At 46.1% G+C, this 15,687-nt stretch overlaps 1 protein-coding gene across 1 annotated transcript in view; it reads left to right on the top strand.

Annotated features, from left to right (window-relative positions):
- lrrc4ba (leucine rich repeat containing 4Ba) overlaps positions 1-11,948 on the top strand; it is a 48,581-nt gene extending 36,633 nt beyond the window's left edge. Inside the window, exons 2-3 of the mRNA XM_083977756.1 lie at positions 1,727-2,317; positions 7,459-11,948. Coding sequence (XP_083833882.1) covers positions 2,072-2,317; positions 7,459-9,426 — 2,214 coding nt within the window. The 5' untranslated portion in view covers positions 1,727-2,071 and the 3' untranslated portion in view covers positions 9,427-11,948. The remainder of the gene's footprint in view (positions 1-1,726; positions 2,318-7,458) is intronic.
- The last annotated feature ends 3,739 nt before the right edge of the window (positions 11,949-15,687 follow it).

Here is a 15,687-nt window from a genome sequence, read left to right as displayed (position 1 = left end):
TAGTTTCAGTACAGTGCACATAGTGTGAATTGGAGCAGTGGTGATTGTATATGTACAGTAATGGCAGGATTAAGTGGGGGATCTGCTACGGTGGCCCTCAGAGGTCAAAATAAGGAAAGACAAAGACACAAAGAAGACACAGAAAACAACTTGATGCAAATCTAACACAACAGAAGGGACACAAAAAAGTGACGGACCAGGCTAAAGGCCAATGCTAACAGGACATATATGTAATAATATCTAAATCATGTGATATCGATGTTATAATAAACCAAACAAACTCAGATGACTTTCAGACATCTCTTTGAGAAGAGTTGAACTGAAGTGCATCAGAGTCCGTCACTTTTTTGTGTCTCCAGAAACACAAATCTGCAGTGTTGAGAAAGTTCACTAGTTAAAAGTTCAGTTCACAAGTTCAGTTCATAGTTCATAATTGAAAAATTTGAACTAAGTTCACGGTTCAAAGACTGAACGAGTTCATTGTTCTTTTTTCTTTTCTTTGTTGCTGCGAGCTGTTATTTTTCAAAATTATTGCCTCAGCCCATAGACAGCAATTATTTTAGCAGTTTTAACTAGTGATAGTTACTAGTTACAACATGATGAAAGTAATTAATTACCAGGAAAAGTAACTATTGCGTTACTATTTTATAAAATTCTCAAATATGTCAAATTACTTGGACTTCTCTCTCTAACCTCCGTTTATCTGGGACTAACCAACTGGGTCAGTGTTCCTCAACACAGACAGGCTCTGCGACGCGATGTATCGCTCTGCCTCTTCCATCCAAACAGCTGATAGGTGTTGCCAGATTGGGTGGTTGTTCCGCTACATATTAACACCTGTTTACTGTGTGTTTTAGCTGGGTTTCACCTGGAAGGAAATCTGGCACAGAGAGCGCCTTTCACAGTAACATTGATAAAGTGAAAATACAGTATGTTCAGTTCACATTCACAATAACATTGATCAAGTGAAAATACAGTATGTTCAGTTCACATTCACCCAAAATATGAACGAGTTCATGAATGATCGTTCATTGAACGCGTTCAGGCACAACGCTGCACTTCTGTTGCGTTGTGAGTTTTTGTAGCCACTGTTACAGCGTGATTGTGTCTCTCTCTCTCTGTGTGTGTGTGTGTGTGTGTGTGTGTGTGTGTGTGTGTGTGTGTGTGTGTGTGTGTGTGTGTGTGTGTGTGTGTGTGTGTGTGTGTGTGTGTGTGTGTGTGTGTGTGTGTGTGCAGCAGCTCATCTCCTCTTGTTTCACCCACGTCTCAAACTTTAATGTATTCCTGATTTATTCATGCTACATGCTAACGACAGAAATATCCTGCTGTCCCACTTCAGGTTGCCATGTTGTTGTTTTGTTTCCTGCCCCGACACTTTGAACCATTAATTACAGAGATGCCCCCCACCCCTCCACACATACACCTCACCTCTCACCTCACCCCTCACCTCTCACCCTCACCCCTCCCTCTGGGCTGTGAGGATTTGATTTCCAACAAAACGTCTGCTCAGGGGTTTTGAGGGATTCGATACGAGCAGCGACACAGAAGTTGTTGCCGCTGCTGTTCAGAGATTTCCTGACAGGCCGTCCCATGATGAGCTATACTGTAGTCGTCTACCTATTATTTGTTCTGCTCATTCTCTGTTGGTGAAAACACGACGCGCCTTGTGTGTTCTGCCTTTAATATCTGCTCTCTCTTTGTCTCTCCCTCTTTTGTTCTTCCACAGTAACTCCTGGGTTCCTCTCACTTCGCAAAAAAAAAAGCCTCGACTCAAATCCCCAGACAGCACCAGAGAGAGAGAGAGGGAGAGAGAGAAACAGAGAGAGAGGGGGAGGAAAAAAAGAGGGAATAACATCTGTTTATCTGCATATTTCTATGTTCAAAAAACAAGAGGAGAGAAAACACAGAGATCGACGGAGGACAGGAAACATCTCCGAGGATGCGGAATTAGAAAGAACAAATTGCCGCTGGAGAACCGGAGGGGAAGTGGAGTTTTTCTCGCGGAGCCACCGGAGCGGAGTCACCTCACCTGTACCTTCGGATTAAAGAGCAGGGTCATGTCCCAGTTGCCATGCGCATCGCCACGCTGACCTGCCTCCCCGGCCCCTCCCCCTTCCTCTTTCTATTGGCCCAGCTGCTACTGCGGCTCCTCCTCCCTGGGCCGGAGCTGGTGGGAGCCGCCTCCTCCTGCCCCTCCCTCTGCACCTGCTCCAACCAGGCGAGCCGAGTCATCTGCACCAGGCAGAACCTGGAGCAGGTGCCCGAGAGCATATCAGTCAACACGCGATACCTCAACCTGCAGGAGAACTCGATACAGGTGAGTAAAAGTACAAGTATCAGACCAGGAAGTGACATTGGTGGAAGTTAAAGGAGACATATTATGCCCCATTTTCACAAATTAGAATAGTTCCCAGGTGTCTTAAAGACATGTCTGTGACATGCTTTGGTCAAAATCCCCCAAGGATCAAACATCACAGCTCTTTTCATCCTCTCTAAACAGCCCTGTTCAGAACGGCTGGTTTCAGTGCCTGTCCCTTTAAATGCAAATGAGCCACTGCTTGCCCCACCCCTTCTACTGGTACCAGGTAGGGGTGGGATTATGCAAATTCGAACACCAATGACATCACTATCAGACAGGGAGCCTGAAAATTACAGATTTTTTTTGTCAGGTCTCACATTTTGGGGGCCGAAAGGTAACAAAATATGGTGAAGAGCCTTCAAAAAGTGATATTTCCCCTTCAAAGAAATGGTATCTGATACTAAATGTACTGGTATTTGGAGTAAAAGTAGAAAAATTAACCGTTGGTATTTTGATTATGAACTTCATTTTGGCCTCCGTATAGTTTCAGGGTTCTTGCTTGCTTAAATATCAAATTCAAAGACTTTTCCAGGACCAAACTTTCTGTTGGCATAAGTAAGAAAAATATACAAATATATAAATACGGTGTGTAACATCTTGGTCGCCACCACAGAGTTCACACCTGGCATTTTGTGGGCATCACATCATGTCAACATGCAGTCTGACAAACTTCTTCTGCTTTTATTTTGTAGTAATGAGTACAGAAATATGCTTTGGGGAAGTGTTTCAGAGTAAAAGTGCAGATTTTATTCAGAAAATGCAGCTGAGCATAAGTGTAAATATAAACAACAAAGATTACATTAAGGACAGTAAAAGAAAAAAAACAAACATATTTGTACTTACAACTTTCACACAGGACTTTTAATTTGAAATGCATTCAACATCACTTATTGCTGTACCCTGCTTCATAAGTCAACATTTGTCTGAGAATATGATCGATTGTCTTCCACCTGCCGTTTGTTTCTCTTGTAATAATGAGCGACGGGAGGTCAGAGGTCACTCTGGTTTTTTATTTACAACCACGTGGCGCCATAAATCACACAAAAGGAAAACACACACACACACACACACACACATTTCATCATCTCACACATGTCGGTGCCTCGTGTCGACATCTTCCCAGCGAGCGGCTTATTGACACATCTTAATACAGTTATTGATTTCATTTGTTCTAAGTGTTGCTATTTATACAGTTATTGATACAGGAGACGAATCCCGTGCGACAGATTGAGGATTTTCTCCTCCGCAGCTCAAACACACACACAAATAAATCCACACACGGACATTAATATACTTATGTGTCTTTCTTTTTTCCTTTTTTTTTTGCACATTTGCTTTTGCAGGCAGCAGTGGATGTTAGGATTAACTTGTTGATACAGGTTTTCTCAGTGAAACTTAAGTTGTGTGAGAAGACAGAGGAGAGAGGCGGCGGTAATGGTAGGAAAAGGGGCACTTAAGCCTCTGCTGAACTGAGGGAATATTTTATGAATTGACACCGTGCTGCCTTTTGTATGCATTACCAATTTATCTCGAGTCCCTAGACGGCGTTTTGTGGCTTTACAGCTGCAAGGGAAGATCATTTAACCACAGACCATCGATATAAAGCACATGAATCTCTACATTTATAAACACAGTGGGTTGATTTTTTTTTTTACTCTTTGCAAGCAGCATTTGAAGTAATTGGATTCCTCTTCATGTTGCTGACAATGCTTTGTTCTTTTCTTCTTTTTTTCTTTTTTTTTTGCAAATTCATTCCCACCACATTTTTAGTCCCGTCTAATGAAAAGCAACGCGTGTCCTGAATGTGGTTCAAGTCGTCCACGGCGTCTCTCATCATCATCATCCTCGTCGTCGTGTCTTCGTGTCGTCGTTGTGTCGTGATCTCCTCAGAGAAAAACATCTTATTAAACGTTATGTGACGTTAACGGAGCATAAACGGGACATCGTGCCTCGTGATTTGCTGTGTTAGGCTTTTTTTTCCTTTTTTTTTTAAAGAGGAGAGGAAAAAAGGGAGAGAGAGAAAATAAAGAAATAATAACAACAATATTCGTTGCGTTTCGTTTTTAGCCTACAAATTCCGATTCGCTTTGTCGTATCCTGCAGCCCCACTTGAAATGATTAAAAATCTAAAAATGTTTTAACACCTGAAGGCATCCTAGATTCTCAGGCTTATTTTTTCCTTCACTGAGTACCCTGAGAGTAAAGCCTTGACAGCTCCCACCCCCTCTTAACATCACCCCCCCTCCCCTCCTCTCTTTGCCCAAACTCCCCCCTCCCTCCTGCTCTACATACAGCGGAGGCAATGGCCTGACTCCAGGAGCCTCTGTGTGTCTCACTGAGGGCTTTGGCCACACAAAACTCAAACAGTCAGAGATTTAAGGGGCTTTTAGTCGCGCTCGCTCCTTCGCCGTCTTTCACCTCTCGCCAAATGAGCTCCGGTTGGACCACGCGTCCAGAGGGGCCTGTGGCACCCATGTCCCCCCTCTCCCCTCCTCCCCTCTCCTCCTCCTCTCCTGCAGAAACAACATTGTGTAGTTTTTGTTCATTTGTAAAACGGATTAAAGAAAAGTGTTGTGCCGTGTTTTTTTTTTTTTCTCGATATTGATTTAGTTTTGCAGTTTCATCCTCTGCAGTGATTTGTGCAGTGACGCTTCATGTGAAACAGCCCAACGATGATAATCAGCTTATTATACAGGGATTAGAAAACTCCCCCGAGTCCCTCAGTGTGAAAAGCACTTCAGAGTCGGGGACTCTGGGACGAAGTCAGGGTCAGGACGAGGACTGGGTTCACACTGGGTGGAAAGATGGAAAGAACGTTTTGGCTCCGTCGTTTTGTCCCATTTGTAGAGTTTAAACATCCATCCACGGGTTAAAGGAGGCTGGAGCCAATCCCAGCTGACGTCGGCTCGAGGGCGGAGTTCGCCCCGGTTGTCAGTCTGTCACAGAGTCGACACATTGAGATAAACAACCTCACACACTCACAGCAACGCCTACGAGCAATTTAGAGCCATCGATTAACCCTAATGTGCATGTCTTTGGACTGTGGGAGGAAGCTGGGGAATCAAACCCAGAACTTTCTCGCTGCAGGGCAACAGTGCAAACCACTGCACCACCTACACATACAAAGTTATACATACACTATGTACCCTTTAATGTTTATTATTTTTCATTTTAACACCATCACTACCTCTAAAAGTGGCTGTGCTGCAGTTAGTCGTTATTTGACACCTTTATTTTGAAGGTGGAACTAAACGGATCTTCAAAATAAGACGACTCGTCGCCCGCCGGGTCAGGTCAGGATTACAGCTCCGACATGATTTTCAATCTTTTTTTAGTAGCTCTCGGTAAAAACTCTGAGTCCATCTCCTGATGCATATTGTTTTTCTCAATAACGTTAAAAGGTGTAAACAGCGAGGCCGTTCTAGGGCGGCTCTGAAACAGAGGACACGCAGGTGGACAGGTCAGCTGTTACCATTATGAACCGAGAAATGAATTATTTATATTTGTTTGGGTTGTTCATTTAAATCATGCATTCAACAAAATACAATTTTTAGGGAAAGCTCAACGTGACCCTCAGGGGTAGAAACAAATGTTTCCTCCGTCTTCCTGAGGGTTGCTGTAAATCCAACTCTATAAATGTAAGTGTTGTAATGATATAAACTTAAAGAGCTTGCATTTTAAAGTTTCTTTTTTGGAAGGGTATTTTGCCTTTATTATGAAAGGACAGTGTTAAATGAGAGGAAGGACAGAGAGAGAGAGGATGACATAACACAAAGAGTCGCAGGCCGGATTCAAACAAAGCCGTCGATGTTTGGGCTTTTCCTTAAGAACACGTTTTTTAAGACGTACAGTCGTTCGTTGGTGCAGTAAAACACCAGTAATCCTTAAGTAAAATTAACGACCAGTTGATGAAATGCTCTCAAATTAAGACTGAAGCTTTTATGGAAAATGTAAAGACAACAGCGTCAATCGACAGAGGAGACGGAGAGGACAGAGCAGGGACGGTCGGACAGTCTGGAGTCTGAGCTTTTATCTCTCAGCGTTTCTGCAAAGTTATTTCCTCATTACACATTTTACAGGAGTACAAGTGCTTTGGAGTCTAAGTGACCGCAACGATCAGCAGCACCGACACCTTTGATTAATAAGTAAATAAATCTGAGAGACGGATGCACACAGAACGCCCTTTTAACTCCACTGTTGCGAAAGAAGCAACGAACAAACACTTAAAACAGCTCAGAGTTATAAATCCATGAGGTTATTGTAAAGATCAGCTCTCGGCGCACGCTGCTGCGAGTTCGTCTCAAAGGGGTTTCCTCAATTTTTCACTCAAAGACCTTGCTAAGAAACATTTAAATGTGTGTTTGTGATCTCTGTTAAAAGGATAGTTCAACATTCTGGCAAATTGGCCCATTGCCATAATCCCTATAGTCATAGCAGTAGGTTTGTTACCTTTATTTGTAGGTGCAAGCTATTTTTAGAACGGCGGAGCAGAGCCGTGAGCTGCTCAGAGCTACGCTACGGAGGCTAATGGGATTTCTTGGTTTCCCTCATCAAACTCATCAAATACACAGTCCAACAACTCCAAAACGCTCTGGTGGACAAGTTGTGACCTGCACATTCACCACGCTATGAGATAATAACACAACGTTACCAGACAGAGTTGTTTTAGAGGTAAATTCATGCAGAACTGCTGATGCATGTTGCCTTCAGGGACAGTTTTTCAGCAAGCAGTCTCTGCATTTACCTCTAAAACAACTCTGTCTGGTAACGTTCTGTTATTATCTCATAGCGTGGTGAATGTGCAGATCACAACTTGTCCACCAGAGCGTTTTGGAGTTGCTGGATTGTGTATTTGATGAGTTTGATGAGGGAAACCAAGAAATCCCATTAGCCTCCGTAGCGTAGCTCTGAGCAGCTCACGGCTCTGCTCCGCCGTTCTAAAAATAGCTTACACCGACAAATAAAGGTAACAAACCTACTGCTATGACTATAGGGATTATGGCAATGGGACAATTTGCCAAAATGTTGAACTATCCCTTTAACAGCTCTACAGGTCGTACATACAGTACAGTGATGTTTTTTCTTATCTGTCCGTCCAGATCATCAAGTCCGACACCTTCAAGCACTTGCGGCACCTCGAGATCCTCCAACTCTCCAAGAACCAGATCCGTCAGATCGAAGTCGGAGCGTTCAATGGCCTCCCCAACCTCAACACGCTGGAGCTCTTCGACAACCGCCTCACCCTGGTGCCGTCTCACGCCTTCGAGTACCTCAGCAAGCTGCGGGAGCTGTGGCTGCGCAACAACCCCATCGAGACGCTCCCGGGCTACGCCTTCCACCGCGTGCCCTCGCTGCGGCGCCTCGACCTGGGCGAGCTCAAGAAGCTGGATTTCATCTCCGACGCCGCCTTCGTGGGCCTCGTCAACCTGCGGTACCTGAACCTGGGCATGTGCGGACTGAAGGACATTCCCAAGCTGACGGCGCTCGTGCGTTTGGAGGAGCTGGAGCTGTCGGGAAACCGGCTGGAGATCATCCGGCCGGGGTCGTTCCAGGGCTTGTTGTCGCTCCGCAAGCTGTGGCTCATGCACTCGCAGGTGTCCGTCATCGAGCGCAACGCCTTCGACGACCTGAAGAGCCTCGAGGAGCTCAACCTGTCCCACAACTCGCTGCACTCGCTGCCCCACGACCTCTTCACGCCGCTGCACCAGCTGGAGCGAGTTCACCTCAACCACAACCCGTGGGTCTGCAACTGCGACGTGCTGTGGCTCAGCTGGTGGCTGAAGGAGACGGTGCCTAGCAACACCACCTGCTGCGCCCGCTGCCACGCCCCGCCCGTCCTAAAGGGCAAGTACATCGGCGAGCTCGACCAGAACCACTTCACCTGCTTCGCGCCGGTCATCGTGGAGCCGCCGACGGACCTCAACGTCACCGAGGGCATGGCGGCCGAGCTCAAGTGTCGCACCAGCACCTCGACGACCTCGGTGAACTGGATCACGCCCAACGGGACGCTCATGACGCACGGCTCCTACCGGGTGCGGATATCGGTGCTGCACGACGGCACGCTCAACTTCACCAACGTCACGCTGCGAGACACGGGCCAGTACACCTGCATGGTCACCAACGCCGCGGGAAACACCACAGCGACCGCGGTGCTCAACGTCACGGCGGCCGAGGCCAGCGTCAACTACACCTACTTCACCACGGTGACGGTGGAGACGGTGGAGACGCCGGGCGAGGAGGATTCGGCGCTGATCGCCATCAACGAGACGTTCATCCGCATGCACCCGGGTCCCACGCCGTCCGGCCACCTGTGGACCGGCGTCTCCACCACCGTGTCCTCGCTGCCCGCCGGCTGGTCCCCGTCCTCGCCGCGCGTCACCCGCCCCTCCATCACCGACCCCATCACGGAGCCGGGCTTCTCGGGGCTGGAGGACGTGATGAAGACCACCAAGATCATCATCGGCTGCTTCGTGGCCATCACCTTCATGGCGGCGGTGATGCTGGTGGTCTTCTACAAGCTGAGGAAGCAGCACCAGCTGCACAAGCACCACGGCCCCGCCCGCGCCATCGAGATCATCAACGTGGAGGACGAGCTGGGCGCCGGCGGCGGCGTCGGCGGGCGGGGCAGCGGCATCTCGGGCGGCTCCACCGTGACGCAGAGCGGCAGCAGCGGCATCGGCGGCGGCCAGAGCCTCCGGTTGCACCACCCGGAGATGGTCAACCTGCCCAACCTGGCGCGGTCGGACCACCTGAACCACTACTACAAAGCCCACCACTTCAACAACAACATGATGAGCCTCGGCCTCGGCCCCGGCCTCAACAACAACAACAACCCCTCGCCGTGCTCGCAGTCCCAGAACACGTCCATATCCTGTTCCCAGGTGCCGACCACCACCAGCGGCGGGACGCCCACCGGCGGCGCCCTGCCCTCCCCCGTGCCCCTCCCCCTCCCCCTCCCCCAGCTGGGCCTGCACAGCTCCCTGAAGGGCCTGATGGGGAAAGGCCAGAACGAGCCGCTGCTGTTCAAGAGCGGCTCCAAAGAAAACGTGCAAGAGACTCAAATCTGAGTAAAAAAAAAAAGAAAAAAAAGTGAGAGTGGGAAGTCTGAGGTGAGGAGGAAAAAAGGAGGGGGGAGGAGGAGGGGGAGGGGGGGGTGCTAGATAGAGACAGTGATGCAGAGAGCGTATGAGACTTGATTGTAGCCCACTGTCCTTCGTGGACAGATTCCAGAAAAGATGAAATTTCACATAGTCACTGCTTTGTGTTGTCAATCTGTTGACAGAGAGAAGCAGACAGGAGGAGACAGAGAACGATATCTGATCAGCGCTAGTCCCACTCACACACACACACACACGCACACACACACGACGTAAACCAACAGGCATCAGAGTCATTCACTTACAACCTGCTACAGTCTTTGCCAAAGTCCGAGACGAAGCCAACTCTTTTTCCATCCGCGTCTGTCTGCGCTCGCAAAAAAGTAGAAGAGTAAATACACATGTTTGCGGCGGCGGCGGCGGCAACGAGGCCTCTCTTTAAGGTTTTATACAGATTGCGTCGTATATTTCCAGACACATTCAGTGTATATATATTTGGAGGGAGACATAATATTGGCCATTGAACATGTTGTCAGATTAGTGTTTGGCAGAGACGCCGGATGACAAACAATGGGTTCGGGTGAGCTGTGCGAGTGGTTCCAGGTTTTCCAGGAAGCACTAAAAACGGGAGCAGGAGGAAGCAGAAATAGAGCGGGCAGCAGCAGCAGCAGCAGCAGCAGCGAGCGACTCTGTCCAGGACACGGCGAAGAATCACAGCAGAGCTTCGCACGGCGACAGGACGACAACAATTGTGTTTTTTCGGAGTAGTTTCACTCTCACTAACCCCCTTTTCCCCCCATCCCACCCCCCTTGTTCACACCGTTACTGGCTACTGTCTTCTACGAAGGAGGAGCGACACAGAGTGGGTTTTATCGTTGGAGAGGAACAGTCCCGTTTCCTTTTAAAAGGACAATGAGAGATTTAAAAAAGAGAAGAAAAAAAAACAAGGACAGAAAGTACATATTATATATACCGTAAATATATTTTCATTCAAAGAAATAAATTATAAAGAATCTTTATCAAGCTTCTGACTGGAAACTACAACATCTGATGAATATATATGAAAAAAAACAAAAAATAGACACACACAGACACACACACAAACCACACAGTTGTTGTAGTGGCCCTCCTTTACAACTTTTTCTCAACTTGGAACAAGATGGCCGCTACGACCGCGCCGCAAAGGAGGACACATGTGGGCGGTGGCGGCGGCAGCGGCGGCACCCGTTGAGAAGGAGCTAAAAGGAAAAAAAAACAAAAACCTGGCAAACGTGAATTTGAGTGAATTTATTTTGGTCTCAACTTTTTTTCTTTTTTGTTCCTTTTTTTTTTCTTTTTTTTGTAGCCACACAAAATGTTTTCCCCTCGTACTCAGAGTGGTAGCGATGGTTCTGGTTCTGGTGGTGGTGTTAGCGTTGTTAGCGGGTGTTAGCGGTGAGGGGGGCGGGGCTTCTTTACACTCCAGGAAACGACCACAGCTCCTCCATCGTTTGGTTTCCAGTATTAAAAATAACAATCATGATGGTAATAATGATAACACACACACACACATACACACACATTAGCATACACATACGCTTGCGTGACTGTGCGAATTACAAATCAGCTGCACACTCGAAACACAAACTCATTCAGTTTTTCACGCATTAGCTCACACATTCACATATTATCATTATTATCATTCATATGATTGTTATTATTTTTACTACCTGTGCCTACAAATAGCTGAGAAGTACTTTTTTTGTTTTTTTTCATTTGTATGTGACACTGAGGTTGTTTTATGATCCTGTTGGACTGCGGCTGATGATGAACGGCGGCGGCGGGAAATAACCTGGACCCCATCCCACCCCCCACATACACACACACACACACACACCCCTTACCCCTACCCCTCAAAATGGCGCCCCCCTCAGTCCGGCTCTGATGTTTCTTCAAGCGGTCAGGACCCCACGACCACGACCACCACGACCACGACCATCCTCCTCCTCCTCATGTTGTCATCTCGCATTAAAGAGACAGGACATGGACCTTTGACGACGAAGACTGCTCCTTTGCAGAGGATTATTTCACAACTGTATCTCAGTGTTATCGTGTGTGAGTGGATGTCATGGCGGCAGCGAGCTAAATGGACGCCACGCCAGGCAGAGCGTTTTTAAAGGTAAGCGAAGCCCTGTTGAGCGGCGGAGGGGGAGGAGGTGGAGGTGACATACAGTAACAGTTACACAGTGGTGGGTGAATTTTTTTCTAAAGAAAAAGGACAATTCAGTGAAAAAAATATAGAAGCTTATAGATCTCTTTTGAAGAAAAAAAAAACAAAACAAAACTATTATGATAAGTGTTTTTCATTTTTTGGTTTTTACCTAGTTTGATTATTTTCTGTTTTTTTAAAAATCAAGTGTTATCTTTATTGTAATATTGTTATTATTGTTATTATAATTAGCTAATTACACTGGTTATAATTATGAGAGATGTTCTGTTAGCAGAGGTCACTTTGAAAATTAAAAAAACCTGGCACATAAAATGGCAGTTGAAGTCTGTGAAATTTGGTGGCTATATCTATATATTATTATTATTTTATTATTATTATTTTAAACTTATCTTTCTGTTTCTTGATCAACTTTAAGTGTGGTATCACTCTGTGTCCCTTTGGCTCTGCTTGAGATGAGACAGCGAATGTGAAGTGGGTCCTTTCATTCATTCAATTATTTATTTTATTATTATTATTTAAAAAAAAAAAATTTGCACAGGGGGACAGGAAACACCCTGCTCTGGTTTTACAGCCTCACACACAAACACACAAACACACACACACACACACGCTCCTTCGCTCGTTCGTGTTGTTCATTGCTTCTTTTCCCCCTGAATGTCATCGCCATCACAGTTGCTCTGGAGTGCGATTGCGCTATGTCAACACCTCGTTGCCATGGCTACACGCTCAGCCTCAGACTATATAATGCACCAAGCGGCGTCACCGGCGCCTCGTAAGCCCCCCCCCTACACACACACACACACACACACAAACACACCTTTACACGCACACACATGTCAGTCACGTCCCACCCACAGCAGCCGTATCTCGACAGACTGGCAGCAAATCAACCTGAGCATTGTACCCATGTCCTCGCATTAAAAAAAAACCTAACCCTCCTCCTCCTCTTCTCCTCTTCTCCTCCTCTCCTCCTCCTCCCCCCACTTTGCTGCCACCCCAACCCTCAGCATCCTGCCGTCAGGTTTCCCTGGCAACTGTTGCCGCTGCGACAGCTCTTATCACAGCGTCTTGATTTGGGTTTCGAATGTTAAGCAGACGAGAGCAGAAGGTGTAAGAGAGAGTTTCAGACAAACATAACATACAACCCCCCCTCCTTCCTTCTTTTTTTTGTTGTTGCCAGGTGACACCCCCCCCACCCTCCTCCTTCTTCTTCTTCATCGTTAATGTGTTTGATTTGTTTACACCAACAGCTGTATCTCTTACACCGCTGACTCCCTGTCAGTGAATCATGCGATTTACACGCCTGCGTTTCTCCCCCTTTCCCCCCTTCTCCCCTCCACTTTTCCCCTATGCATTTAATTTGCATCGGCCCCACACCAGTGCTAAACGCATTTATGCACCCTACACTTGTGATTAACACTCACACGCTGCATCAGTCATTAACATATTTCCTTTTTTTTTTACCCCCCCACCACCACCACCACCACCATCATACCACCACCACCACCATAGTCCCTCTCACAAGTTATTTACATATTCATCTGCCTCTGTGTGTGCAAATGACAGAGGAATTATCATGTGGGTAACGCTTGTGGGTGAGAGTGTGTGTGCGTACCGGTTGGTGTGTGTGTGTGTCTGTGTGTGTGTGTGGGTTTTGTGGCTGAAAGCAAGGACTGTTACAGAAGCTATTTACCCCTAATTCCTCAGATGCAGCAGCGTTGCCCTGACTGTTGCCTGTAGTAGCTCATCACCCCCCTCCCCAACCCCCCCATATCGCTCCTGTGAAGTGGCACAAACCAGGGGCCATGTTTTTGGAGGCTCGGTGTTAGAGGGAGCAGCGGCTGACACACACACACACACACACACACATTTATATACACGCGCACGCACACACACAGAGTCACGGTGCTGCAGTGTCTGAGTCACAGAGCACTGAACACACTCCCAACACTCTAATGGAAATGCTGTGTTTACTGTGCAGGAAGGGACCCGCTCGTTCACCCATTCGGGGAATAGGTGAAAAATACCAGAATATATATATGTGTGTTTGTGTATGTGTGTGTGTGTGTGTTTGTGTGTGTGCATGTGTGTGTGTGCAGCTGTGGGGTTATAAAATGCCTGTTGTAGTGTTGTATAAAGCAAAAGAAATCAGGACATCTGAAGCGATACTCTGTTTATGGGGAAAGATGTTACACCACGGTTGATGCAATACTGCTTTGTGTATGTGTGAATGTGTGTGTGTGTGTGTGTGTGTGTGTGTGTGTGTGTGTGTGTTCAGGTGGGCTTACACTAGCTAGGTTGTGTAAGGAGGAGGAGGAGGAGGGAGGAGGAGGGGCGGTCAGACCTCCATTTTAAATCCCCAGTTTAAACCAGCTCTGTCTGTCTCCCTCTGCTTCAGGCCACTTTTATGATCCTCTCTCTGACACTTTAAGTAAAAACAGGATTTTTTTTCATAAGCTTCCTCCTCCTCCTCCTCCTCTTCCCCCCTCCTCACCCTTCTCTCCTCTCTCTCTCTTTCTCTCTCTTTCTCTGTGCATAATATTGGTATAAGCCGAGCTGCTTCATCAGACTGACCGAGCGTCCTCCTCCTCAGTCAAAGTTTGAGGTCGAAGGTCAGACACCTGTTGAAGTCGAAGCTGAACTTTTTTGTTTAGTTTAGTTTTAATGTGCAGTTTGTTTGTTGTGGTTCGAGCACCGTGATGGTGGAGGTGGGTGGATGCAGTGTTGAGCACATTACTTTTAATGGAAACTCTTTATAATAATAAGTACACACTATTAAGCATTAGTTAAGCATTAATAAATACTGAGTTCTTCATTTATAAAGCATGAATACTCATTAGTATGTTGTTAAAGCAGAAGTAAGTGATATATTTGTGTTAATATAAGTCTTAAATAGTTATATCTTCCGACAGCAATCACTTACCTAGAGTGTTTGGACTGAAACACGGGTCTCTCAGTCCCTCTGCTCTGCTCTGAGCCGAAGAGAAAACATTTATCGTATCCTACAGTTTTTATCCAATGAGGAGAGAGAACGGCATGCAGGGCTGTGTGTGCAGCCAAGGGACGCCGTGAATGTGGCGACGTAGGGACGAGGACTGTTATGGTGCGTTCAAGGAAACTCGTATTTTTCCGACCGTGAAGTGGTACCAGTTCGATCTGGTACGAGTTCACCGGTCGGAAGTTACGAGTGGCAGTTATAGTGACTTTCACCGGTAAAACAGGTCGGAAAAACATGAGTGGGTTGCCTGGAACGCTACAAAGTCGTAAGTTGTGACTTGAAGCTGTAATTTACGATTTCAAAAGCCTGCCTGGAACGCAGCATTAGCGAAAACGACCGGACCACTTACTTCTGCTTTAATACAGTGAGTGCTTATCAATGATGAGTAAAACATTTTTAACTGTGTTTATAAACTACATACTAATGAGTATTCATGTGTTATAAATGATGAATTCAGTATTTATTAATGCTTAACTAATGCTTAATAGTGTGTACTTATTATAAAGTGTTACCCTTTTAATAGCCTAAGTAATTAGTTATAGTTACTAGTTGCTTTCCCTTAAAAGTAACGGAATTAAATATATAAAAAGTAAAATAAAAGTAACTAATTACCAGGAAAAGTAACTATTGCATTACTTTTCTAAAAAATAAAATGTTCAAATATGTCAAAATTACTTAAACTTGGCCCCCTGACCCCCTAACCATAACCCAAACCTCCCATTTACAGGCCGCTAATTACGTGATAATGTCAAGAAATAGCCAAGAAATAACGGTCAATTTCATAGTAAAGTTGAGAAATAAAGCCAAGAAATAACAACTGATTGCGTAGAAAATAGCTCAGAAATATCGGTCAATTGGAAGGACTTCATGGAGAAAAATTCTGGCCTTTCCCAAAAAATTGAATGTGTAATCTTTTGGCTTTATATGGACATCATGACATTACGATGAAATTGACCGTTATTTCTTGACAGTATCACGTAATGAACTGTAATGCCTGTAAATTAAAGGGTTACCAGAAAATGAC

This window comes from Trachurus trachurus (genome assembly GCF_905171665.1).
Source record: "Trachurus trachurus genome assembly, chromosome: 8".
Classification (NCBI taxonomy): domain Eukaryota; kingdom Metazoa; phylum Chordata; class Actinopteri; order Carangiformes; family Carangidae; genus Trachurus; species Trachurus trachurus.
This window is presented reverse-complemented; position numbering and strand designations above follow the sequence as displayed.